General features: G+C 39.6%; 1 protein-coding gene across 2 annotated transcripts in view; it reads left to right on the forward strand.

The window, feature by feature from the left end:
• The window catches only part of MYH7B (myosin heavy chain 7B), a 54477-nt gene that overhangs the window by 11195 nt on the left and 16185 nt on the right, over positions 1-27097 (forward strand). For both annotated transcript variants that reach the window (XM_075349883.1, XM_075349884.1), the window contains exons 7-33: positions 827-923; positions 3188-3211; positions 3538-3630; positions 3935-3998; positions 5685-5783; positions 5906-6009; positions 6912-7050; positions 9271-9389; positions 11512-11661; positions 12219-12389; positions 13893-14072; positions 14262-14394; positions 14784-14860; positions 17556-17643; positions 18292-18409; positions 19848-19971; positions 20477-20613; positions 20755-21010; positions 21403-21645; positions 21725-21901; positions 21995-22140; positions 23662-23752; positions 23894-24283; positions 24389-24515; positions 24951-25069; positions 25156-25352; positions 25431-25780. In XM_075349883.1, the coding sequence (XP_075205998.1) occupies positions 827-923; positions 3188-3211; positions 3538-3630; positions 3935-3998; positions 5685-5783; positions 5906-6009; positions 6912-7050; positions 9271-9389; positions 11512-11661; positions 12219-12389; positions 13893-14072; positions 14262-14394; positions 14784-14860; positions 17556-17643; positions 18292-18409; positions 19848-19971; positions 20477-20613; positions 20755-21010; positions 21403-21645; positions 21725-21901; positions 21995-22140; positions 23662-23752; positions 23894-24283; positions 24389-24515; positions 24951-25069; positions 25156-25352; positions 25431-25780 (4013 nt within the window). The remainder of the gene's footprint in view (positions 1-826; positions 924-3187; positions 3212-3537; positions 3631-3934; positions 3999-5684; positions 5784-5905; positions 6010-6911; positions 7051-9270; positions 9390-11511; positions 11662-12218; positions 12390-13892; positions 14073-14261; positions 14395-14783; positions 14861-17555; positions 17644-18291; positions 18410-19847; positions 19972-20476; positions 20614-20754; positions 21011-21402; positions 21646-21724; positions 21902-21994; positions 22141-23661; positions 23753-23893; positions 24284-24388; positions 24516-24950; positions 25070-25155; positions 25353-25430; positions 25781-27097) is intronic.

A 27097-nucleotide genomic window follows, 5' to 3' on the forward strand; every position in this document is an offset into this window, starting at 1 on the left:
ATCACTCCAGAACAATTGGTTACTGCAGATATAGAGCATTAGTTTATCTTTATTGTCAGCTCCAGTAACCCTACACTATGCAGACAGGGTTGTCACTATGTCACACACCCTTCTCTCTTTAGATAAAAGTAACATTATTTTTATATATGCGTGTGTAAAGGCAATGCTACATACCTAAGAATGCAGGTTATATTTATACTGCAGTCACGGACCTTGAATAACTAAGAACTAAACACAATATAGAAGTTTATTTTTGCGCGATTATTTTTGGACTATCCTCTTCATGGTTCTCTATCCAAATAAGCAGATTTTATATTCTCTTTTATAACAGTCTAGTTATACAGAATATTTTATAATTCTGTACTCATCAGGACTTTTTAATGTCAGATGAAGGGAATTATACTATATGTAAAAAATGGTCAAAAAACTCTTTAGTCATCTTGAACAAACTGGCTTATTGCCTGTATGACTTTACTATAAGGAGTCCTACAAAAGCCTGAAATAAAAAAAGAATATAAAAGCATTAGTCAGATAGTATGTCAGACAATAGTATTTCAATCCCAAAAATATATCTATACCATATTGATGTACTTTTAATTTGCCTGTTTTTTTTCAATAGAATTACTGTACTTTTTTGTTTCTTTGTTTTATGTTGATTATATTTACTCTTCGTAAGATCAGAGAGTTTTTGAACAAAGAGCTCCTCTTACTGGTCACAACAATATATTGTCCAGTAATATTTTGTGACCCAATTGTAATGTTTTATAATTTTACTTTAAATCATTCTGCCTTCACTCAACATCTCACATCTTTCTGTTACTCGAAGCGGAGAATCCGGTGCAGGCAAAACTGTTAACACGAAACGTGTAATTCAGTACTTTGCTATTGTGGCAGCCCTTGGTGATACAATCGGGAAAAAAGGCGTAAGATTGAACTTTTTGGCCGCGCATCCCTTGTCATTTTCCTCCTTTTTTTCTTTCTTGCTTTTGCTTCTTCCATCTTTCTATCCATGTACCATATTCTTACAGAAATTATATATTTTGAGACGCGAGAGTCAATCTTTTCCAGGAACAAATTTAGCTAAAATGTTTAATAGACCTGATTTAGGACAAGTTTAGCTTATAGAGGAGGTCCTCTGATCATCCCTAATTGTTACATCTTAGAGTTAAAGGGGGTTGTCCAGCCTTAGGGTACAAGTCTGCAGTAAATCTATAGGGGGCTTTACACGGTAGTGATATCGCTAGCAATTTGTAGCGATAGCGAGCGTGTAAGTACCCGCCCCCGTCGCGCATACGATTGTTTGTGATCGCTGCCGTAGCGAACATTATCGCTACGGCAGCGTCACACATACTTCCCTGGTCGTCGTCGTCGCGGTGACTGCCGAACAATCCCTCCTTCAAGGGGGAGGGACGTTCGGCATCACAGCAACGTCACCGCAACGTCACTAAGCGGCCGGCCAATCAAAGCGGAGGGGCGGAGATGAGCAGGACGTAACATCCCGCCCACCTCCTTCCTTCCGCATTGTGGCCGGCGGCAGGTAAGGAGACGTTCCTCGCTCCTGCGGTGTCACACATAGCGATGTGTGCTGCCGCATGAGCGATGAACCACCTGGATAAACAACCCTTACCGATTTTTGAGTTTGGGACGACCTCTCCATGGTGAACGATTTTCACCATTTTTGAGGTCGCTTAAGGTCGCTGGTCAGTGTCACACGCTGCGATATCGTTAATGACGCCGGATGTGCGTCACTAACAACTTGACCCCGACGACCAAACATTAACGATATCGTAGCATGTAAAGCCCCCTTATGTGTCTGCAGACTTGTGAATACTCCCAGCGCAAGCACAGCGAGCTGTGGGGATTCTCCGATGCCGGCAACAGGAGTGAGCGGTCATGTGACCGCAAGTATGGGATTTGCATACACCGGCCACATTCAGACTAGACGTGTCCAGCCTCGTTCAGTAGACTTGCTTGAGTAAGACCACGCACAACTAGTCATGTGACCACATCTATGAAAATTGCTTACTTGTGCTCACGCACTTGTCACCAGCACTAGAGTATTCTCACAGCGCACATACCGTCGTGTGAATGAGCCCTTAAAAACACTTTTACTCCAGAAGAAAAGCACAAAGACAATGAATTGGGACATTAGAGTTTATTACTAGAGACTACTCTTAGTCATAGAGGTGAAGATTCCTTGGTTGTGACTTCTATTTAAGTACCTAATTTTAAGGACTGGCAGTTCTGCTGTCTATATTTAGATTTTTTTTCCATAATATTCGCAATTACGATAAAAATGTATCCTTTTTGCTTTAATTTGATTGAAATCTCAGTAAACACAGCAGAATTACTTTGAATTTTAGAATATTGAGGCAAAAAAAGCCTTTTTGCAGCATTTTTGAAAAACAGTAGCAAACAAAATGCAATGTGGTCACATTATGTGAATACAGGCAGGAGCAGGATTTGTAATGGTTAGTGGTATTTATAAGATACAGGTTCAGAAGGAACATGTACCTGACTCACAGACGGATGATTGGGGCCTAAGCGTCATATCACCAGCTCAGATATTACCCATTACTGACGGAAAAAAACATAAAATCCGAGGCCATTTATCTCTTTCTTTGTTTCCCTTCAACCCTTGACATTTTTAATTCTCAAAGCCACTAAAATGATTTTCTACATACTACCTGTAACAGCTTTTCTTTTTTCTCTTTTTAGCTATAACTGCTTTTCTTGGTTTTTTGTTTTTTTTTCGTTTTGGTTTTTTTTTGTCTTTCTCTTTGCTATTTTTGCAAATCCCACTTCCATTTTTTTTACCCGCTTTTTCCCCTGAATCTTTTGGGATTAACTATTTTTAATCATATTTTGTCTGTTATTTCAAACACTAAATTGTGCTCCTCTCATTATTGGGGCAATTTGAACTTTTTAGCTTTACCCAATACTTTTTTTGGCTTATTCCTTAATCCCTCCATTTTACTTTTTGCTTTTTAGGATTGTTTCTGCTTTTTTTTTTAGCGATGTGTCAATTATTGGTTTATTAGTTGCATAAATTGCCTTATTATAACGTTGTGGCTACTCATTAATTTATTAAATTACAGCTTTAGTGCAGTTTGGTGTTATCTTTAATAATTAACCATTGCTATTATGTTTCCTTTGCATTCATTATATTTGATTGTTTTCTTTTCAGCTTGCTCTTGCCACCAAAACCGGGGTAAGTGTATAAATGCATTGCGTATACATGTTGCATCGAATGCCATTTCTAGAAGGTGTTTCAGACAAATTAAAATTAACGGTTTATGAGAGAAAGCAACCACATCTTTCTAGTCTCCTACAGCCCAATTGAATGAAAAAATAAAATAACATAGGAAAATGAAAGCAATTCCTATAGGTCTTGGAGGCAGAATTAAAGGGGTTATCTAGAATTTAAAACAAAGGATGTTTTTGTCCAGAAACTAGTTTGGTCCATTGGAAACATAGAAAGATAGACTTATCCATACATATGTAACTTTTCTTTATCAGCATTCTGTTCTTCCTTAGGGTACCCTTGAAGACCAAATCATAGAAGCTAACCCTGCAATGGAGTCATTTGGAAATGCCAAGACACTAAGAAACGACAATTCCTCCCGCTTTGTAAGTTATTGGTATTTCAGATATAGTTTGAACACAATTTGTTGAGCTATCCTTGGAATAGGTCATCAATATAAGATTGTTGATGGTGCCACATGTGCCACCCCCACTTATCTGATTTTCCCGGTGTTGGTTCGTTGCGATGAGTTGCGGAGCAGAAGAGCACAACTCTTGTAAACTATACAGTGACCGCAGTTGGATAAAGCAGATCCATCTCTATTCATTCAAATAGAGATGGATGTGCAGGACCCATCAATTCATGGTTGTGCTTTCAAATTATATAACTCATCTATCTTTGTTTCCGTAGGGGAAGTTTATTCGGATCCATTTTGGAGCTACAGGAAAACTCGCTTCTGCTGACATTGATATTTGTAAGTATGATTGTAGAAATGTATTGGGTTTTCATGCACATATAAGTATACAGTATATCACAAAATATGTACCCCCCTCACATTTTTGTAAACATTATATCTTTTCAAGGGAAAACACTGAAGATGTAAAAGTATGATACAATATAATGTAGTCAGTGTACAGCTTGTATAATAGTGTAAATTTGGTGTTTCCTCTAAATAACTCACCACACAGTCATTAATGTCTAAACTGCTGGCAGAAAGGTGAGTACACCCCTAGATGGAAATGGACAAATTCTGCCCAATTAACCATTTTCCCTCCCCAGTGTCATGTGACTCCTTAGTGTTACAAGGTCTCAGGTGTAAATGGGGAGCAGGTGTGTTTCATTTAATGTTATCGCTCACACACTCGCTCATACTGGTCACTGGAAGTTTAACATGGTACCTCAAGACTTCTCGGAGGGTCTGAAAAAATGAATTGTTGCTCTACATAAAATTGTCCTAGGCTATAAGATTACTGACAGCCTGAAACTGAGCTGTAGCACAGTAGCCAAAACCATACAGCCATTTAACAAGACAGGTTCCACTCAGAACAGGCCTCTCCATGGTCCTCCCAAGATGTTGAGTGCACATTCTCACTGTCATATCCAGAGGTTGTCTTTTCAAAATAGACGTATGAGTGCTGCCAGCATTGCTGCAGAAGTTAAAGTAGTGGAGGGTCGGCCTGTCAGTGCACAGACCATACGCCCCACAATACATCAAATTGGTCTGCATAGCTGTCATCCCAGAAGGAAGCCTCTTCTAAAGATGATGCACAAAAAAGTCTGCAAACAGTATACTGAAAACAGGCAGGCTAAGGACATGGATTACTGGAATCATGTCCTGTGGTCTGATGAGAAAGAGATAAACTTATTTGGCTTATATGATGTTGTGTGTGTGCGGCAACCAGGTGAGGAGTACAAAGACAAGTGTGTCTTGCCTACAGTCAAGCATGGTGGTGGGAGTGTCATGGTTTGGATTTCAGTGGCCCCTGTGAAGCTCTACTGAACTCCATGCCCAAGAGAGTTAAGGCAGTGCTTGAAAATAATGGTGGCCACTCAAAATATTGACATTTTGGGCACTTTTTGACCATTTTCACCTAGGGGTGGTCTCAGTTTTGTTGTTAGCGGTTTTAACATTAATGGCTGTATGTTGAGTTATTTAGAGGGCACCACATTTACACTGTTATACAAAATGCACACTGACTACTTTACATTGTATCAAAGTGTCATATCTTCAGTGGTGTCGCATGCAAAGACATAATAAAACATTTACAAAAATGTGAGGGGTGTACTCACTTTTGTGATATACTGTATATATATTTTTTGTTAATGAGGATTTCTGTTTTATTTTGTATTACATATAGGTGTGTAATATATAGCAGTGAAATAAATAGATTTAGACATCCAACCAAGTAAACTTTATAATAATAGTAGATATTAGAAAAAATGGATAGCAATTACGGTAGTGTTTACTGGCAATGTCCCTCTAGTTATCTATGTTAGTAACAGCATTCGATAAATAGACAGACAGACAGACAGATAGATAGATAGAATGAAATACAATAGAATAGAATAGAGAATGTAGATATATGAGAACTCATATTCATCAGAGGGTTTTTCAGAATCTCAATATTTTGTCTTTTTTAATCTTTTTTTTTCCCGTAAGATCTTTTGGAAAAATCTAGAGTGATTTTCCAGCAGCCTGGGGAGAGAAGTTATCATGTTTACTATCAGATTCTGTCCGGGAAGAAGCCAGAGCTTCAAGGTAAAACATGTATAGTGCATTTATTTATACAATGTCTAAATTTCTCCACTTTAACAAAAATAAGTATTAATTCGCTGTATATGTTCTGATTTTAATTTGTTTTGGTTTTTTTTTAATTATAGACATGCTACTGCTTTCCACCAACCCCTACGATTACCATTTTTGCTCACAAGGTGTAACAACTGTGGACAATTTGGATGATGGAGAAGAACTTATGGCCACTGATGTATGTAAAATGAGTAATTTATATGTATGGAATAAGAAAATGATAGATTAAAATAGTACAAAATTATTCTTGAATTACCTTGAAGACAATTAAGTGACTGCATTCAGAAAATAAAGTCCATATTGTGATTTATTTGTTCAGTAAAATGATCCATATTGCACACGTAGATGTCATTCCAATTGTGATTTCTCTAATGAACCACATTTTGGACCTTATTGATGAGCACCAAGCAAGTGGATAACATTACAGAGGCGGCATTTTCATTTGTAAAGAAATATAAAAGACTTAAGGGCTGGATATTTGACTGAACGGACAGGGAAATGTGAAGGGGTTGTCCAGTGAGAATAAAACTTTGCCCCAAGGGACAGGATATGTAAAAGAAAATAAAGTCACCTGTACTCACCTACTGACACCAACCTGGATCCAGCACAGGTCGCTCCATGGTCTACAGAGACAGGAAGCAGTGATGTCACCACTCCACCAGCCCCTCAACCGCTGCGACCTGTGATTGGCTGCAGTGGCCTGATAGCTTTCAGCAGAACATCATCAGAAAACACCTGGAGATATGCTACTCAAGTCATCAGACCATTTCAGCCAGTCTGGTAGCTGGTAGAATGGTGACACCGCCACGTCCGTCTCTGCGCTGACCACAGTGGGTGCCTGCTAGGTGAGTATGGCTATGTTATTTTTTAAATATCCTCCACCTTGGGAAAATTGTATTGTGTCCAGACAACTCCTTTAAAGAAGTATTTCAATACTTTGTATTGATTGCATTTCTCTTTCTTTTGCTCTGAAAAGTTTTAAGAGGTTGTGACAGGGAAGGAGAATAAACATTAATATGACAGGTTTTTTTTTTAATATGTGCACAGTATTTGATGTTCTGCTTGTAATTCCTCTTACAGCATGCCATGGATATTTTAGGCTTCAGTCAGGATGAGAAGACAGGCAGCTATAAAATAGTTGGTGCTGTCATGCATTTTGGAAACATGAAGTTCAAGCAGAAGCAGCGAGAGGAGCAAGCAGAGGCCGATGGCACCGAAAGTAGGTGCATTGTCTGCTTATGTCAGTAAAGCCTCAGAGTAGCTGAATAATGATCAATGTAACACCATATATTGTAGATAATCTTCCCTAGAGGTAAAGCTGAGGAGTTCTTATGTTATATATGTAGTTTAACCTAAGTGTGAGACCAAAAAGGTGTTTTGCTTAAACAAAATCATGTGGCCATTTGGCCACCACAGGTTGGTGGAGTGGTCTTACCCTAAAGTAGCTGTAATGTTTTTGCACATAAGGCTAAGAACTTACATAGTTACATAGGTTGAAAAAAGAACTAGGTCCATCTAGTTCAACCTTCCTCTACCAATTATATAATAGTTACCGTATTTTTCGCTTTATAAGACGCACCTGATTATAAGACACACACCCAAATTTGGTGAAGGAAAAGAGAATTTATTTTTTTTTAATGTTAAATGGGGTCCGTCTTATAATACCAGTGTCCGTCTAACAAATCATATAGGGTATATGTCTCTTATAGCCCCTCATCCTATAATTAGCCCCCTTAATCGGGATATGGCCCCCTTATATTGAATATAGCCCCCTTGTGCTGGCACACATCCCATACAGCTGGCACAGGTCTCCTATAGCTGGCACACATCCCATACAGGTGGCACAGGTCTCCTATTCCTGGCACACATCCCATACAGGTGGCACAGGTCTCCTATAGCTGGCACACATCCCATGCAGGTGGCACAGGTCTCCTATTGCTGGCACACATCCCATACAGGTGGCACAGGTCTCCTATTGCTGGCACACATCCCATACAGGTGGCACAGGTCTCCTATTGCTGGCACACATCCCATACAGGTGGCACAGGTCTCCTATTGCTGGCACACGTCCAATACAGGTGGCACAGGTCTCCTATAGCTGGTACACATCCCATACAGGTGGCACAGGTCTCCTATTGCTGGCACACATCCCATACAGGTGGCACAGGTCTCCTATTGCTGGCACACATGCAATACAGCTGGCACAGGTCTCCTATTGCTGGCACACATGCAATACAGCTGGCACAGGTCTCCTATTGCTGGCACACGTCCCCCTGTGTTATAAATGGCCCCCATGCTGCTGCCCATAGTAAAATAAACTCTTTCCTTACCTTCTCCAGCGCTGTCCTCCCTCGTGTCTCCCTCCGTGTGGTTCAACTCCTGCACTTCCTGGTTCTCGGTGCCGGTCATGTGATCGGGACAGCAGAGTGACATGATCTCTGCGTGCCTGATCACAGGGGCAGCAGTGAGATCGGGGAGACACCGGGAGACACACTGGAGGAGGTAAGGAAAGCTTTTTTTTATTTTAGAATGACCAGCAGCATGGGGGCCATATCTAACACGGGGGGGGTGAACATGTGCGATCAAAGGGGGGCGCAGGCACATATAATATGCGCCGCTCCCCCAGCCCATCGCCGCGGTGCGGTTTCAGCACCATGGTGATGGACAGCGGCTGTGCATGTTATATGAGCGGGAGCAGGAGATTTCCCGCTGAATCTAGCAGCCTTCACAAGCCTCTACCAGCCTGCACCAGCCCCCAGCACCGCTCCAGAGTTGCCCCCACCTCCCCTGGACCCGTATATTCGGATAAGACACACACCCTACTTTCCCCCAAAATTTGGGGGAACAAAAGTGCATCTTATAAAGCGAAAAATAAGGTAAATAGGTTGAAAAAAGACCTAGGTCCATCCAGTTCAACAGGCAGGTGGTTTCTAACGGCCTTCCTCTTCTGTCCAACACTGATCTCTCCCAGATCACTACTGTCAGCGATTCTGCGGCTTCCTGCTGATGTCATGTCAGCAGAGCAGTCTTCTCTTCAGCACTGCTCTGTTGACAGTGCTTCCCTGCTGATGTCATGCTGATTGACAGCTGAGTCCCTACTGCTTAACTGCAAAAAGATGATTGTCGCTCAGAATGACATCAGCAGTGACGCTTCGTCAACAGAGCAGACCGGAAGAGAAAGAGCGACAAGTGTTTGTTGACAAGAGATGAAGTGAAAATGGGGAATTGCAGGCTGAGATCATGATCCGTGTGCAGAACACAAAGGTAGTTTGCAACTACCTGCCTTAGTCCCATACACAAAAAATAATAAAAGTCCTGGATAACCAATCTAATTACTTGGCTTTACACATCAGCTGTTTATTTCTAAGGTAATTGGTCTGCTCATGGAATACTTTTCTGGCTAAACGCCTGATATTTGTCTCTCCTTTCACTTGTACAGGTGCTGACAAGGCTGCCTACCTTATGGGAATCAGTTCAGCTGATCTTATTAAAGGTTTGCTCCACCCCAGAGTGAAAGTTGGCAATGAATACGTGACCAAAGGCCAGAATGTGGAACAAGTAAGTATAATAAATAGTTACATGTAAGTCTACGTTCACATGTTGTGGCCGTGTTGTGTGTGGTTTTTCTTTTCTTTTTTTTTTAGCAATTGCGGTAGAGCCACAATGTTTTTGCTGCAATTGCGTGAACCCCCCCGCAATTTGTGAAAGCAGCTTAAGCATGAAAAGGCAGTTCAGATAGGTAGTTAGGCGATCATTATATTCATTTTATTGCATGAGGGACTGGAATATAGAGTATGTATGAATATAATCTCATGTCCTTGTAGTTTAAAATATGATGTCACTAAAAGAACCTTCATAAAGAATAGAATTTCAAACGTAGAATTTATCTTTGTATCATCAGGTTATCATCAGACATTATATTGGGAGAATTAATAATATATGCAAACCTTATAAAAGCCCCCCAAAAAATTGGGCAAATTCACTGATTTCAATGAAGCCAACCATAATATGTTTTTCAGGGGTACAGAATTTGGCACCTTGGGGACAAATGATGCCCTCTATGCCATTCTATGCAGCCCACAACCGTGGTTATCTTTGTGTAGCTGTTTCCATTTAAAGGAAAACTGTATAGCACAGTTATCCTTGTGTGTGCCCCATAAACTTAAGCAGAATGGGGTACTTTGACCCTTTTTTTTTTATTTCAAAGGTGTATATGCATTTTACAGGTGGCCAACTATGCTTGTGGCTCTATACATTGTAGTTTATGGCATTTACGTTTACAGTGAGGAGAGCCATATGACCTACCCCTTACATACTTGCATACTCGCTAACAAGGGGGAATGAGAACCTCCATTATTCCCATAGATTCAGGATCCATTTTCTGGACTACGATTCATCAGGCATTTATAATCTTATATGCCACAAAATGTCTCAGATGGTAATATCTCTATAAGTCTTATTGCAGCTTTTGAAAGGGATTCAACATGGCATTAGGGGCCCCAAGATCTGAAAAGGTTGTGAAACCCTGGTGTACCTCTCAAACCCCAGCTGATCTTTCCAGAGGTGTATAAGGGTATGTTCACATGACTTCTTTTTCAGGCAGGTCCGCTCTGAAACTGCTGAAAAAGTTACCTAAAAATGCTGAAAAGATTGAACATATGCATTTCTACGGGAAAATGACATACTAATCATATATTCAACCTTTTGAACGTTATTCCTCTACAAGGTTTTAATAGACGCAAAGTGGTAAAAAGAAGTGACCTGACCATACATCTGTCTTCTCATGCTTGGAAGACAACACAAACTAAATAAAAAAAGGCTATGGGAGTCCAAAACTAAAAACAGAAGATGCCTGGTGTCTTTGTAGCATTTTAAAAAGGCCCCCAAAATGGTGATAGTTCCTGAACCAGGTTCCATTTCAAAAACTTGGTTTAAAAATGTCATGTGCACATATCCTTTCCAATGGCTTTTTTTCTCATTGAAAACACATAGACATTAGCTACAGTTCTATTATGTATGAGGGAGCAGAAAACTAAGATGTATGGGCAATTCGAATGGTGTGGCAATCTATGTCTTATATCTAAGTATATATCATCCAGTTTTCTGTCGAAAAGTTAAAGAAAACCCTTGAAGTGCTACTGTGATGCGCCAACCATCTATATGTGAAGTTTTAAGTCTTACTTGTGGAGGAAAAAGTGAAACAAGTAGCTTCAGAAACATGACACATAGGCCGGCGTCACACGGTACGATCTATCGTGCGATCGCACGAGCGATCGTACCCGCCCCCGTCGTTTGTGCGTCATGGGCAATTAGTATTTTGAAAATGAACGACGTGTCAACGAGCAACGATAAGGTGAGTATTTTTGCTCGTTCACAGTCGTTCATAGCTGTCACACGCTACGATATGTCTAACGATGCCGGATGTGCGTCAAGGAATCCGTGACCCCGACAACATATCGCCCGATATATCGTAGCGTGTGACGACGCCCTTATTTAAATGTAATATTTTTCAATGACCAACCACCCTAATGGTTTAACAATGTTCATGCACCCCCCCCACCTATGGTTTGATCTGGTATTACCAGAGTATGGCTGTGTCTGATATGTTTCCTATTGTTTCGTTATCTTGCTATACTATTTTAAAGTGTCTTAATAATAGTTTTTACTTTTTTGTTTTCAGGTTATATTTGCAGTTGGTGCTTTGGCAAAAGCTACTTATGATCGCATGTTCAAGTGGCTTGTTAGTCGAATTAACAGGACGTTGGACACCAAGCTAGCAAGACAGTTCTTCATAGGAGTGCTGGACATTGCTGGCTTTGAAATATTTGAGGTAATGTGTTATACACAAATCTAGATATCAGCATTGAACCATCCAACTAATATTAAAAGAAGGCAAGAGACCGAGATGTATTGTAAATGTTGTAAACTGGGGCAAGATGGGACGGAGAATTAATGCAGTAGACCTGGCGAGACGCTTGTAATTTAGACACTGGATCATTAATGTGGTTGCAGATATGAACTCATCCTTTTAAGTAAGAAGTTTATTTAGCATTGGAAGCTTTTACTTATAGGACAATATCATAAAAAAGGAATGTCTTGCGTCTTTTAGAAGATAAAATGAAATTACCGTGCAAAGTGAGAAGATCTAATTGTTGCCCACATGATATGTGAAAATGAAGCTCAGTTTGAGAAAGACTCATTAGATTCAAACTGCTTCTGCTGGCTGGGTTTTTTTCTGCGATGGAATATAGGATTTATTTATCTACCAGCTTTAGTCCTCCAATACATCCTTTTTGTAAACTTTAGCTCAGTACTGCCGCCATACTCAAGTATTAGATTCACCTGTAATAGCCTTCACTTACAAGATTCTGTATGTTTCCCCTGCAGTATAACAGCTTTGAGCAGCTCTGCATCAACTTTACCAATGAGAAACTGCAACAGTTTTTCAACCACCACATGTTTGTCCTGGAGCAGGAAGAGTACAAGAAAGAAGGAATCGAATGGGTCTTCATTGACTTTGGACTTGACTTACAGGCTTGCATTGACCTTATAGAAAAGGTATATAAGATATTTGATGTATTATTAGTAACACGACATACTGTAGATTTAAGACCCCTCTGACAGATGATGTCGGCGGAGATAAGGATTAGGTGTTCAGAATGCAAATGCTGGATCCTTTTGTACTTCAGTCCCACTCTGCACTCCCCATAGAGGACACATGGACATTCAACCTTGTCGATTGTTCATACGTATGGGGTGGAAAGGAGAGATAGCTGGCAGTATAAGTAACTTGCGATAGACTAGGTAAAGCTTTATAAGTATGTTCACATATTTCATAGTTCTTTTAAGATTGAAGGTAGAATTAAGTCCATTGAGTTCAACCCATAGTCTAACATTTTGATACAGAGGAAGACAAAAACCCCATGGGGCAGACACTATGCTCCATATTAGGGGAAAAGTTCCTTCCCGACTCCACATACGGCCATCAGACTAGTTCCCTGAATTAACGCCCATTCTCTAGAATCAAATCCTCCGAATACTGACATGTACACATTGAAATTTTACAGTGGGGTAAAGCATCTGAAATCAGTGTATAGGTACTAGAGCATGCATAACTGCAAACAGTGAAGTATTTATCCACTGCAATATCCCATGACGTGGTCTGCTGTTGATTAGGGCATATTCTGTTTATCTGGTCCCCTTTTATAAGCTATATGTAATTACCACATTTAATATGCCTTTACTCGTGCCCCTTTGATAGCATCACTCAACATCAGAAAAGCCATTGCGGAAAGGACAGCAATTTTCTTGTGCATACTACACTAGTTAATGAGCTAAGACTAAGGGGTACTTTGCACGTTGCGACATCGCTAGCATCGGCTAGCGATGCCAAGCGCGATAGTACCCGCCCCCGTCGCACATGCGATATGTGGTGATTGCTGCCGTAGCGAACATTATCGGCAGCTTCCCATGCACATACCTGGTCGGCGACGTCGCTGTGACTGCCGAAATATCCCTCCTTCAAGGGGGAGGTGCGTTCGGCGTCACAGCGACGTCACTAATCGGCTAGCCAATAGAAGCGGAGGGGCGGAGATGAGCGGGACATAACATCCCGCCCACCTTCTTCTTTCAGCATTGCCGGTGGACGCAGGTAAGGAGATGTTTGTCGCTCTTGCGGGTTTACACACAGCGATGTGTGGACCTGCAGGAACGACAAACAACATCGTACCTGCGGTAGAACCGACATTATGAAAATGTCCGACGCTACACAGATCACTGATTTTCGACGCTTTTACGATCGTTTATCGGCGCATCTAGGATTTACACGTTGCGATGTCGTTACCGGCACCCGATGTGCGTCACTAACGACGTGACCCCGACGATATTCCGGATGCGATGTCGCAGTGTGAAAAGTGCCCCTAAAAGTTGTGCAATCAATCTGAAATAAAAAAGAATACAAACAGCAATACATCTTAAGTTTCCAGAAGATAGTAACAGCGGTGAAATGTTTAATATTTACATGTACCGTTTGCATATTAATGTGTGATTTCTCATTTTTAGCCTCTAGGCATCCTTTCCATCCTGGAAGAAGAATGCATGTTTCCCAAAGCATCGGACATGTCCTTCAAAGCAAAGCTTTATGACAACCATTTGGGGAAATCTCCCAACTTCCAGAGGCCAAAAGTAGATAAGAAGCGCAGATATGAACCTCATTTCGAGCTTGTTCATTATGCCGGAGTGGTGAGTGACAAACCTTTATATTAAATCTATTCCGACAATACATGTTTGATCAGTTGGATTATTTCAGTTTAAAAGAATACATTGTGGAAATATTTCCTGGTCCTTTTCAATACTTTGAGCATGTGAACTAATTAGGAAGGCTCATCATTACAGTGTTTGGAAGCTGACGATCATTTTTTTCTTGGACAGGTGCCATACAACATTATGGGATGGTTGGACAAAAATAAGGATCCTCTGAACGAAACTGTAGTAGGGGTATTTCAGAAATCCTCCAACAAATTACTGGCCAGTCTGTATGAAAAATACGTCAGCTCCTATGCAGGTAACGGTCTAATGCATAAAAGGAGGATTGGTTGGATGGATAGATTGGATGGATAGACGGTCAGACAGATAGGATAAACAAGATCTTGCTGAATAAAATGGAGTTCCCTTGTTCAAGTGCATTGGTATAATGTATGTTCACACTGAATTGGGTTAATGGTGATATTTCATATATTTGATTGTTTCTGCACCATGTCCATAATTTTATATAAACCTCATTTAGATGTATAAAACAGCGCCAGTAATAACTGCAATGAGCCTGCCATGTGTGAATATTCCTATTGGGTTATACAAATATTGGCAATTACTGTGCCTATACTTGTATAATGAGAAATGTAATAATTTAATCAGGAGCACTTCAGAGGTCACAGACTTGTATTGATTCCACAGATGAACCTCAAAAGGCAGGCGTGAAGGAAAAACGCAAGAAAGCAGCTTCATTCCAGACAGTATCCCAACTTCACAAGGTAATTTTTGCTGTATAATGGTCGTCTGTCACAATGTTCAAGCACATGATATACTATAAAAATAAATGTAATATCTTATATTTTGTCCCAGGACCCATTTAACAGATATTCATATAAATAATACCCTAAAAAACAGCCATGTCATATTCAATATATATCTGTGTCTATTGAGAGCTTTAACATGGCAAACAGTGTAGTCGTTTACACTAGATGGATGTTCTTCTATGTAAAAATTAAAACTACATTCAGATATGTGATGATCACCTAAGGAAAATCATCATTATGAGAGTGAGGAAGTTAAGACTTGCAGTGATGTTTAGTTAAATCCATATCTTGAACATCACTTTAAGTCTGTACTGCCTCCCACTCCAGAACACACAGTAACAAATGAGAAAATAAGGTAGGAACCATAAAATCTGGAATGAGTGCACTTCGGGAATCCTTAGAAGATTACTCTTATCATCAAAAAATGGTTAAACAACCAAAGTGCTTGTACAAACAAGCAACTTTACATTGTATTTGTCAATACAAATCCTCTTCATTCTCAATTAGGGCTCATTCACACTAATGATTTATGTGTATGCGCTCTAGCCATGGTTTTCCGGATTACCCTCATAGTTATAGTGTACGGAGCCAATTAGGTCTGTGATTTTTCACACATCTAGAGGAAAATTGTGAAGGCATGTCCGATTTTGATTGGAGGGTCAGATCAATATTGGCACTGCAAATCTATGGACCCATAAGAAAATCAGGCTGATGACATCCAAGTACAGTCCGATTTTCGCAAACAGTCAGGATGGTGAAAGTGGAGAATTTTTTACTATTTCTTCATATACCAGAAAATCTGATGGCACTTGTACCACACTCTAATCAAACTCCGATCAAGAGTCTGATCAGAATGGTTGATCCATATTTCTTATACCTGGAAAACTCGAAAGTGTGAATGAGGCCTAATGGAGAGACTTTGAATTTACTGTTAACAGCAGCAGTTGTCCAATGACCCAAGGCAAGGAGTAAAGCACTTACAAGCATTCAATGGCGTTAGTAAGTGCTACTGTGAAGCTGGCGGAATCTGCTTGTAGAATTGAAGAACACAGTAATTGGGCCAGCAGTGCATCATTCAAACACTATTTGCCCGAAGGGCAACAAGAGGTACCCTAACTAAAGACCTAATCAAATAAACTTTATTAAATTATATAAATGGACAAAAACTTAAATTGGCAGGTGGGAAACCAATTCCGTATAAGATAAATGCGGCCACAGACCGACACTACTATGGATAAATTCCTAATGTAATATGGCTGGCTATCACCTACACTGCCTGTTAAAAACTAACAGGGGAGGCTATTAGCTGTTAGTTTTTAACAGGCAGTGTAGGTGATAGCCAGCCATATTACGTTAGGAATTTATCCAGAGTAGTGTCGGTCCGCGGCCACACTTATCTTATACGGAATTGGCTTCCCACCTGCCAATTTTAACTTTTGTCCATTTGTATAATTTAATAAAGTTTATTTGATTAGGTCTTTAGTTAGGGTACCTCTTGTTGCCCTTCGGGCAAATAGTGTTTGTATAATTACTCCTACGCTGACCGGGTGTGACAATCAGAGGTTAGTGTTTGAGCAGTGCATCATTGTCTCTGGTCCACGCTGCCAATCAATTAAGAGCAATCAGTTCCCATGGCAAACAGGAAGCCTAGAGGCTAGAGAGTGGTGTGATCCTGAAGACAATATGAGAACACCACTGTAAAATGAATGGTGTTTCTCTTTTTAATTGAAAATTTTGTTTTGTTTTCCAACTAAATACATCTCTACGGTGTTGGAGGCTAATCCTTTATTATCATTGTTTAAAGGGAACCAATCACCAGGATTTTCATATATAATCTAAAGCCAGTGCTATACTGGTACTATAAGGCAGGTTCTATACATACCTGTAGTGGTCAGCTCTGATGTTTAGGTTTTGTAATCCAAAAAAGTAAAGTTTATAAAATTAGCTGCTGTTGAGTGACAGCAGCTGAGGATCAGATAATATATTCATAGTTATCCCCTCCTTCTGTTAGAATTAGCAAAAGTATTATACAAACGATTCACTTTGTCTGTTGCAGGACCTGTGTGAGGTCATACCCATGTGACCTGGTAGCCAGCTTTGTTGGCTGAGACCCTGCCCCTTCTGGTCACATGGGTATGACCTCACACAGGTCCTGGAAGATACAAAGTGAATCATTTGTATAATACTTATGCTAATTCTAACAGGGGGAGGGGATAACTATGAATATATTATCTGATCCTCAGCTGCCGTCACTCAACAAGCAGCTAATTTTATAAACTTTACTTTTTTGGATTTCAAAACCTAAACATCCGAGCTGGCCACTACAGGTATGTAGAGAATCAGCCTGATAGTGCCAGTATAGCACTGGCTTTAGGTTATATATGAAAATCCTGGTGATTGGTTCCCTTTAACTCAATACAATTTTATTATTGTGTTTCATCTCTAATATGCTGCACTGTGTGTATAGAAAGGGTGAAATAGTAAAATATATATATATATATATATATTGGTAAAAAAATAAAGGGAACACTAAAACACCATTGTGCTGTTTAAGTGCTCCCTTTATTTTTTTGAGGTATATATTATATATATTATATATTATATATATAATCAAATAGGTTCTCACTGAGCTTTGTTACTTCTCACTCAGGAAAATCTGAATAAACTGATGACTAATCTCCGATCAACACAGCCTCACTTTGTTAGATGTCTTATCCCCAATGAGACTAAAACCCCAGGTAAGAAAACTGCTACATTTCTGCAAGTCAAACGCAAATGGGTTAGTGAATTGCTAAAAGTTAAACGTGACATTCGGTTCATATGCTAATTTCTGCTATTTGTTTGTATAAACAACTTATATATACGTTAACTTACCTGACTCATTCTTATATATGGGCTGTGCCTGTTCTCACTTGAATGTAGACTATTTGGAAAGAGCAAAAGACCTGGATCCTTTTACATAATTCTGATTAACCCCATAGATAGCAGCATGTGATAGGAATTGCGCTTAGGCACTAAAATTCTGAGGTGTAGAAAAAAAATGTTTTCTATCGGCTGTCCTGAGATACAGACTGAGAGGCTGCTGTTGTCCACATTCCTCCCACATTTTAAGATTGGACCATTGGATAAAGTCAAAACGTTCCAACATTTTTGTGGAACTGTCTCACCAAATTTGTAACTTTTATGTGTCAGTTCTCTGGCATAAAAGCCAGAATGGAGTTACCCTTGGGTTTTGAAAAGAAAAAAAAATGCAGTGTGTGAAGAAGGCTTTAACTTGACAGTTCAAATAGAACAATTGAAATGGTTAATCTTCTATAGAGGCACATAGGCATATCCATGTGAACAGTTTTCTGTGATGGACCTTATAAATGTGTTTTATCCCATAGGTGTAATGGATCCATTTATGGTTCTTCATCAACTGAGGTGCAATGGTGTCCTGGAGGGTATTAGAATTTGTCGAAAAGGCTACCCAAACCGACTTCTATATGCTGAATTTAAGCAGAGGTGAGCAGGATAGTCATACTTATTAACAACAACTGAACATGTTGAGACACAAACATGGAAACTGTATTTAAAGGGAATATGTCAGCAACTTTTTGCTATGTAATTTAAAGATAGCATGCTGCAAGGGTTAACATGCAGATTACAGCCAGGCATCTCTTATCACAAAGTGTGTTTTTGTTTACCTGCAATATTAGCTTAAGCTTCAGTAGCTTTATCATTAGTGGACTCAGAAGCTGGTGAGTTCAAGTCTGACTCCAGCCCCCTCTGTGATTAGCAGCTTCTCTCTATGGAAATGTACACTGAAAGCCTGGTGTGGGTGGGTGCAGCTTGTTAAGCAATGCTACATTCTAAAATGAAAAACTTTGATTTAGTCTGAATGGCTGGAGCCAGTAATCTCAGTGATACACTGTTGGATTCAGGATCTCATTGCCTACATCATGCCGCTCTCAGATGAGGTAGCAAAAACCTTCTGACAGATTCCTTTTAAATAAAAAAAACAACAACCTCAAATTAGAGTATACAAGAATACTCCTAGATTGTGCTTTCAGTCATATTAGTATTAATCAACTAAAAGAGCAGTGGACTTATGGAATAAACTTGCAGCTGATGTGGTGGAAGTAATAACAGGAACGTATCCCATACACATTGCATAGCTGTCAAACGACTGTTCAGGCAACAGATATCTCTTCTGACTCACCATACGTGGGAATGTTCTGACGAGCTCTCATATGTTCTCTATGAGAGAACTGTAGCCAGTCTCCTCTGGTATCGTCTTATCCCCAGAGAACTGAAGAATTGGCCACTAATGTTCAGCAGGCTGGATCCTTTTCTCGTAATGTCGGGATGCCCCTATACATTCTTTAGACTGTTGGCTGATACAGCAATGTCAGTGCTTTTGGCTGGCTTTAGTCTAATATGTATGGGGCCTTAAGTTTGCAATGCAACCGTGTTTTATGGTCTGGGTTACAACTGCAATGCCTGGCCCAATCTCAGGTCTCCTGACTTGAACCAATAGTTTCATATATGCCTATGAGTCTGTTAGTTTCGATCCAACGACCAGTGGTTGAGCCAGACATTGCGACTCTAACATGGAAAAAGTACAGTGTTATGAATTCAACAGTGAATTTAAATTGTACAGATAGACGCATCCATCACAAGATGTTGATTTAAGCCACATGCACAAGTTGAGTATGGTCAGTATTTTACCTCAGTATTTGTAGCCAAAACCAGGAGTGGAACAATGGGAGGAAAAGTATAATAGAAACTCGTCACCACTTCTGTATCTTTTATCCACTCTTGGTTTTTGAGGTAGAATACGCACCAAATACTCAACGTGTGCATGTGGTCTTATAGTTCCAGAAACTTAATGGTTATCAGAAAATGATCAATTTAGTTTTTGACATTGGTATAAATATATTTGTAAATTGTAAATCCACAGGTATCGGATCCTTAATCCAAATGCTATTCCGGATGACAAATTTGTGGACAGCAGAAAAGCCACAGAAAAACTATTGGGCTCTCTGGACATTGATCACACACAGTACAAGTTCGGGCACACTAAGGTACCAGCCATCCCCACATCCCCACTACTCAGTGATAGCAAAAAGTACACATCTCTGACAAATGACTAAATCATAAACATATTTGGTAAACTAGGAAAGTAAATTACATAAAAATGTCAGAATATTTGGTGATATTCAATTGTATGTGTCAGCAATATAACCTCACTGCTTCATATTATTGCCCTCATTATTGTCGTAGTTCTGCTTTTGGTTGATTTAATGTAATATTGAAATTCTATGAACCAACTGACCATGATATTTTACTTAATAACATCAGTTTTTCTTACTCTGTAGTATATACAAAATGCAAACAGTTCCTTAAAAAGTGAATAATTTTGGAGCTCAATATGGTCTTTCTATTGGATAGTTCTATTCTATTGGATAGTTGATATATTAATGCACATTTTGCATTTTGGTTTTTAATATTTTTTTCACCAAGGACTTAGGTGTCATTTCTACCCTCAACAAATAAGAAACTTACAGAGAAAAACATTCTTTTCTGTAGGTTTTCTTTAAGGCTGGTTTGCTTGGTCAACTAGAAGAGATGCGAGATGAACGTTTGGCTAAGATTATCACCATGCTACAGGCAAGAAGCCGGGGTAGACTCATGAGGATTGAGTACCAGAAAATCATTGCAAGAAGGTACATGTCAAGTCTTCATCTGAAAATTATGTTTTGTAACCAAGCAAATCTACAAAAACGATTTATAAGCTAGTTCCATTGATGGTAGTTCAAAGCCATGAAAGGACATATTTATAATTGCTTTAACTAATGTTACTGCAGGGATGCATTGCTGGTAATCCAATGGAACATAAGAGCCTTCAATGGCGTTAAGCATTGGTCATGGATGAAGTTATTTTTTAAGATTAAGCCTCTGCTGAAATCAGCTCAAACTGAAAAAGAGATGGCCAACATGAAGGAAGAATTCCTAAAATTAAAGGAAGCTTTGGAGAAGTCTGAGGCCAAGAGGAAAGAGTTGGAAGAGAAACAGGTTACACTGAACCAAGAGAAGAATGACCTAGGTCTTCAGCTCCAAGCAGTAAGTTATTAACACTGGGCATTCAAAAACATTTAAATGAGAATTCCAGGCTAAAACTACATTACATTTGTGCTGTGCTTCTATTGCAAATTGCTAGATGTTGAGTCAAATATGCACACTGTCTGGATTCCCCTTTTTTCTCCTCCACTTCTCTTAATAGAACATTGTGAGAAACAGAAATAAGTGCAAATTAGCATAATTGAGGTGAAGTGATGACCATTCGAGCAGGCAACAGAGAGAAACAATGACAGTGTGCAAATTGCACACCGTCAGGTTCTGGCAATCAACAACGCAATACAAGCACTGTAGAAATTTATGTTTAGTCCGAAAAAATTCCTTAACTATGGAAATTCAAAAGGAGAGGATTTTCACATGTGCCTGTTTTATTACAGGAGCAAGACAATCTTGCAGATGCAGAAGAGCGTTGTGACCTTCTCATCAAAACAAAGATTCAGCTCGAGGCGAAAGTGAAAGAGTTAAATGAGAGACTGGAGGATGAGGAGGAGATGAATTCTGATATGACTTCCAAGAAGAGGAAACTTGAAGATGAGTGTGCTGAGCTCAAAAAGGACATTGATGACCTGGAAATTACATTGGCCAAAGTAGAGAAGGAAAAACATGCAACAGAAAACAAGGCAAGATTTCGATAAATCTCTTATGGCATACTTAGAAACAACTTCATTAAGTAACTGGTTTCTGTCCACATATGATCAGGTGAAGAACCTTGTTGAGGAGATGGCGGCTCTGGATGAAATTATCGCCAAGCTTACCAAAGAGAAGAAGGCTCTCCAAGAAGCTCATCAGCAAGCTCTTGATGACTTGCAAGGAGAAGAAGACAAAGTCAACACACTCACCAAAGCCAAAGCTAAGCTAGAACAACAAGTTGATGACGTAAGTGGTTTAAATAATAAAGTGACACAACACTATTGGTCTAAAGTGTCATGTGTAATAATAAAACATCCATTTCTTTTCACCTATTTGTAGCTTGAAGGTTCTTTGGAACAAGAGAAAAAACTGAGAATGGATCTAGAGCGTGCAAAGCGAAAGCTGGAGGGAGATCTGAAACTTACCCAGGAGTCCGTAATGGATCTAGAGAATGACAAACAACAATTAGAAGAGAAACTGAAAAAGTGAGTAGTACATTAAGTGCTCGGGGACATCACTAATAGTATAACCATTGTACCAAAAATTAAAGATTAGCTGAAGTTTATTCTAGTGTTGGTGGGTCCCGCACAACATACATTGCACTGTATTGTACGGCCCATATGGGATGTTTGAAATATGAGTCCTACTTATTGTAATTATGTTACCCCCTCCAACCCCCCCCAGTCTTTCCCCTCCATGTACAATTGTTATTATTTTTTTGTATGTTTATTTGAAAAACAAGAAAAAAAAAAGAAAAAAAATAAAATAAAAATAAAAAAAGAAGATTAGCTATACAGTAACTATTATGTACTGTAAATGGTAAAAATAAGGCTATGTTTACACCTCTGCACTACGCATATCTTACATTGTTTCCAGTACACATGCCTAAATTATCCACAGCCTACAATGGTTCCTGTCGGTGGTGTGCACCAATATACATTTATTTGGCTACTTGAAAAGTCCAGTTTTATATACTTGATATCAATTAAAAAAATATACAAAGGGGAGTCAGTGGGCAAAATAGTCAATAATATGGCATACAGTTGCATATTATCCAGACTCAGCATACACATAACAATTAAGTCTGATCCTGAGAATTATAATAGGAGCTTACAAGTTATAAGGGTTGACTGAGACTTTTTATGGCCTATCCTTAGGATTGTGTGTCATGGTAATAGTGCACTGTCCAGATCGTAATGAGAGGTGCTCGGATAGGGTCTAACCCTGTTAGCAGAAAAAGTAGGAATCCACCACTCAAAGTAACAATAGTATTATGGCTCTATTAAGGAACAACGTGGCATCTGTCTACATATGTGTAAATGTGAGTGGAGTTTCGGTCACTCAACCTTTATCAAACGTGCACACCTTCCTATAGGGACATGTCTTGCAACCTCATTAGCACTGCTGCAGTTCTACCCACGTGGCTCCTCATAATTGTGTATGTTTGATAAAGGTCGAGTGACCAAAACGTCACACACATGTACATAGATGCCACGATTTTCCTTAAATAAAGCCATAATACTATCCTTAGGATAAGTCATCAATATCTACCCATGGGGGTATGACACCTTGCACATTTGCTGATAAGCTGTTCATGATGCCGGCCAGTTGCAAAGCTGAACAGAACAGCTCTTATCTATTCTATAGTGGCCACAACTAGGTACTGGAGATCCACCCCTAATCAACTCAATAGGTGTCGGCTATGGAATTCTGAATGTGGCCACTATACTACTAACGGAGTGGTGCTGGGCAGCTCCTCAACTGAATTCTTCTGACTACCAACGGCACCCGCAACAGTTGATCGGCAGTGGTGCCGGGTGTCACACCTCCACTGATCAGATATTATTACCTATCCTAACGATAGGCCATAAATGTAAAGGTACTGTATAACACTGGCATATAGAACTCAAATGTGTCTTGCTTTGTGGTAATGAACTGATCTATGGAACACTTTGAGGCTTTGCTAACAGTAAATCTGTAGTTGACTTACTGGTCTTGTTCTATAGGAAAGATTTTGAGATAAGTCAGCTAAATTCCAGAATTGAAGATGAGCAAATGATGTCTGCTCAGTTACAGAAGAAAATCAAAGAACTTCAGGTATTTTTTTTCTCCTTTCCTGATTTGATCTATTATTAAAGATGCATTTGCTACAGGGCATTATCAGCAGAAGGTGGTTGCACATATGATGACATTCTTTTTTGAGATGCGATCACACCAATTACTTCTTTTAAAACATAGGCACGTATTGAAGAACTTGAAGAAGAATTGGAAGCAGAGAGAGCTACCCGAGCAAAGGTAGAGAAGCAGCGATCTGAGGTAGCCAAAGAGCTTGAGGAATTAAGTGAGCGTCTGGAGGAAGCTGGTGGAGCCACGTCTGTTCAAATTGAGATGAACAAGAAAAGGGAAGCTGAATTTTTGAAGTTACGCAGGGATCTAGAAGAAGCTACACTTCACCATGAAGCCACTGCTGCTGGTCTGCGGAAGAAGCATGCAGATACTGTGGCTGAACTTGGAGAACAGATTGACAGCCTGCAGAGGGTAAAGCAGAAACTGGAAAAGGAAAAAAGTGAGATGAAGATGGAACTGGACGACCTGTCTTCCAACATTGAACAACTTTTAAAAAACAAGGTTAGAAAGCTTTTTGGATTTATGCAGATCACATTAAAGCATTAGAAATGAACTTCCAAATTTGATAGACATCTACAAATTCTAGAACTTTGTTTTGAATTATAGGGGAATGCAGAGAAGTTGTGCCGGACATATGAGGACCAACTAAGTGAAGCCAAATGCAAAGTAGATGAATTACAGCGACAGTTAGCTGATATGTCCTTGCAACGAGCAAGGCTTCAGACAGAGAATGGTAATTAGCAAAGTAATAATTCAATGTATTATTGTGTAAAAAATTATTGAACATCATAGTATCTATACATGTATAATACACTGTATATGGGATGATACATTTTAAGTGTCTACAGAATTATTCCTTTCCACGCAAGAATGTTATTTCTTTTCTAATAAACAAAAATCTGCATTGACATAAGATTGACAATTAAAATAATAACAAATATTGAAAAATAGAATAAAAAGTAATGTTTAAAATAAAAATAACATTGATACCATGTCATACCAACGAATTGTATGAGATTTCACTATGGAGTTGAAGTTCTGGTCTGAAAAAAAATCATCCCTCATTTTTTTATTTTAATCCTGAACAAACATCATTATCTTATGAGAACTCAAAAATGATTTCACATCTATCTGAAAGCTAACAGTTCTTCTACCTATGTGACATTAGGAGAATTATCTCGTCTTCTGGAGGAAAAGGAGTCTCTTGTCAACCAGCTGAGTAGAGGCAAGGCTTCCTTCACCCAGAGCATTGAAGAGCTGAAAAGGCAACTGGAAGAGGAGACAAAGGTAAGGGCCAAACTGCTCCATACTAAGATAACATACAATGTTCTCATAATTAAATTTGCTAAACAAAAGCCTGTTTCTTTTTTAAGTCAAAAAATGCATTAGCACATGCCTTGCAAGCCTCCCGCCATGACTGTGATCTTATGCGTGAGCAATATGAAGAGGAGCAGGAGGCCAAAGCAGAGTTGCAAAGGTCTCTATCAAAGGCAAATGCGGAGGTAGCTCAGTGGAGAAACAAATATGAAACTGATGCCATTCAGAGGACAGAAGAGCTGGAAGATGCCAAGTATGTTTTAATTCATTCTCACTTGAATTAATTTTCTTCAAAAGTTCATGTACATAAATATTTTAATGACTATTTCAGGAAGAAGCTAGCAGCAAGGCTTCAGGATGCTGAGGAAGCCATAGAATCTGCAAATGCCAAGTGTTCTTCATTGGAAAAGACAAAGCATCGTCTGCAGACTGAAATTGAAGACTTAGTTATTGACTTGGAACGAGCAAACTCGGCAGCTGCAGCATTAGACAAGAAGCAGAGAAACTTTGACAGGATCCTAACAGAATGGAAGCAGAAATATGAGGAGACCCAAGCTGAGCTGGAGGCATCACAGAAGGAATCACGCAGCTTGAGCACTGAACTGTTCAAGCTGAAGAACGCATATGAAGAATCTCTAGACAATCTTGAGACAATGAAACGGGAGAACAAAAATCTGCAAGGCAAGTGAACAAAAATATTAGGACATATTTAAAGAGGTCAGCTCATCACAGACATAGCTACTTATCTTTCTTAGGGTATGTGCCAACGATTAGGACCAGCTGCATCCTGGACGCAGCAGGTCCTGACCTGCGACGCTGCGAGTCTCCTCTGAAGGAGACTGCAGCTCCCTTTGCCCATGATCAGGGTTTGGGGCCCTGTGGTCTCTCACTGTCTTCTCCCTGAGGAAAACGCTTGCAATTCTGCAGCAAAGAATTGACATGCTTGCAGCTTGGAGAGCCGCACCGCAGGTCAGTTTATGCTGAGGCCAGTACATGCACAGTGGGCATAGGATTTCTAGAAATCCCATTCACTGTGCTTGTACTGTACAATGCAGCGATTTGAACGTAGCTGAAACATTGTGTCCTAAATGCTGTGAACCCTGATCGTGGGCACACAAGCCTTAGATTGTCCGGAACATTAGAAATATAGTATTGCCATTCAAATTCAGCTCTGCACTCCGGGTCATAGAGGGGCCTCAAACTGCCCAATCTATACCTTCTATAATAGGGAGTTATAGGGCTCAAAAAATATCATATTAGGGCATGAAACAATATCTTTATGGTTCAATTATTTGTAGCAAACAGCATCATAATAGATACTTTCTAGATACAAACAGTACATAGACCAACAACTAAAGCACAATGACTATCAATGTACTAGTATTTTTTTTTATAAAGCAAGCATTAAGAAATAGGAAGAAAAAGAAATAAATTGAGAAGTAAGAAAAAAAAGGAATAAAGATGGGCTACAAAGGTGAAGATGTGTTAGTCCCTACTTACAGTCTGGATCTAGCCAAGGTAGGAATTCTTCAGATTCTTTAAACAGAAACTAAGAACTCAAACACTTCTGAACAAACTGATGAGTCCTGTCGTGGTCCCAGGTGATGAGCTCCTGCATTCTAGAAATGTCCAAGAAGGTATGTATTCTGGTGGAACGACTGTTGTAATTCATCTCAAGCAGTTGTAAAAGGAAAGGAACTTTAAGTAGCCCTCTTTCTTAGGAGCAAACTGTAGAACAGCGTAGTGTGGGAGCCAAGCTCCCTTCGCATGTCCACCTGGGAGAGCATCGAGGGGCATCATCCTACCTCCCTACATAAAATGTGTGACTTGGGGAGCTTCTAATTCAGATAGACTTAGAATGTGTGACTGTCTCAACCCTACAGAAAAAGCTAGGTTATGAAAAACAGGAGTAAGATGGCTAGGGTTTGAACAAAAAACTAAAGGGCTGATATCATGTCACAGAACTTCAAAACTGTGGAGGTAATCAGAAGAGAAGAT

The sequence above is a fragment of the Anomaloglossus baeobatrachus genome, chromosome 5 (assembly GCF_048569485.1).
Source record: "Anomaloglossus baeobatrachus isolate aAnoBae1 chromosome 5, aAnoBae1.hap1, whole genome shotgun sequence".
NCBI lineage: Eukaryota > Metazoa > Chordata > Amphibia > Anura > Aromobatidae > Anomaloglossus > Anomaloglossus baeobatrachus.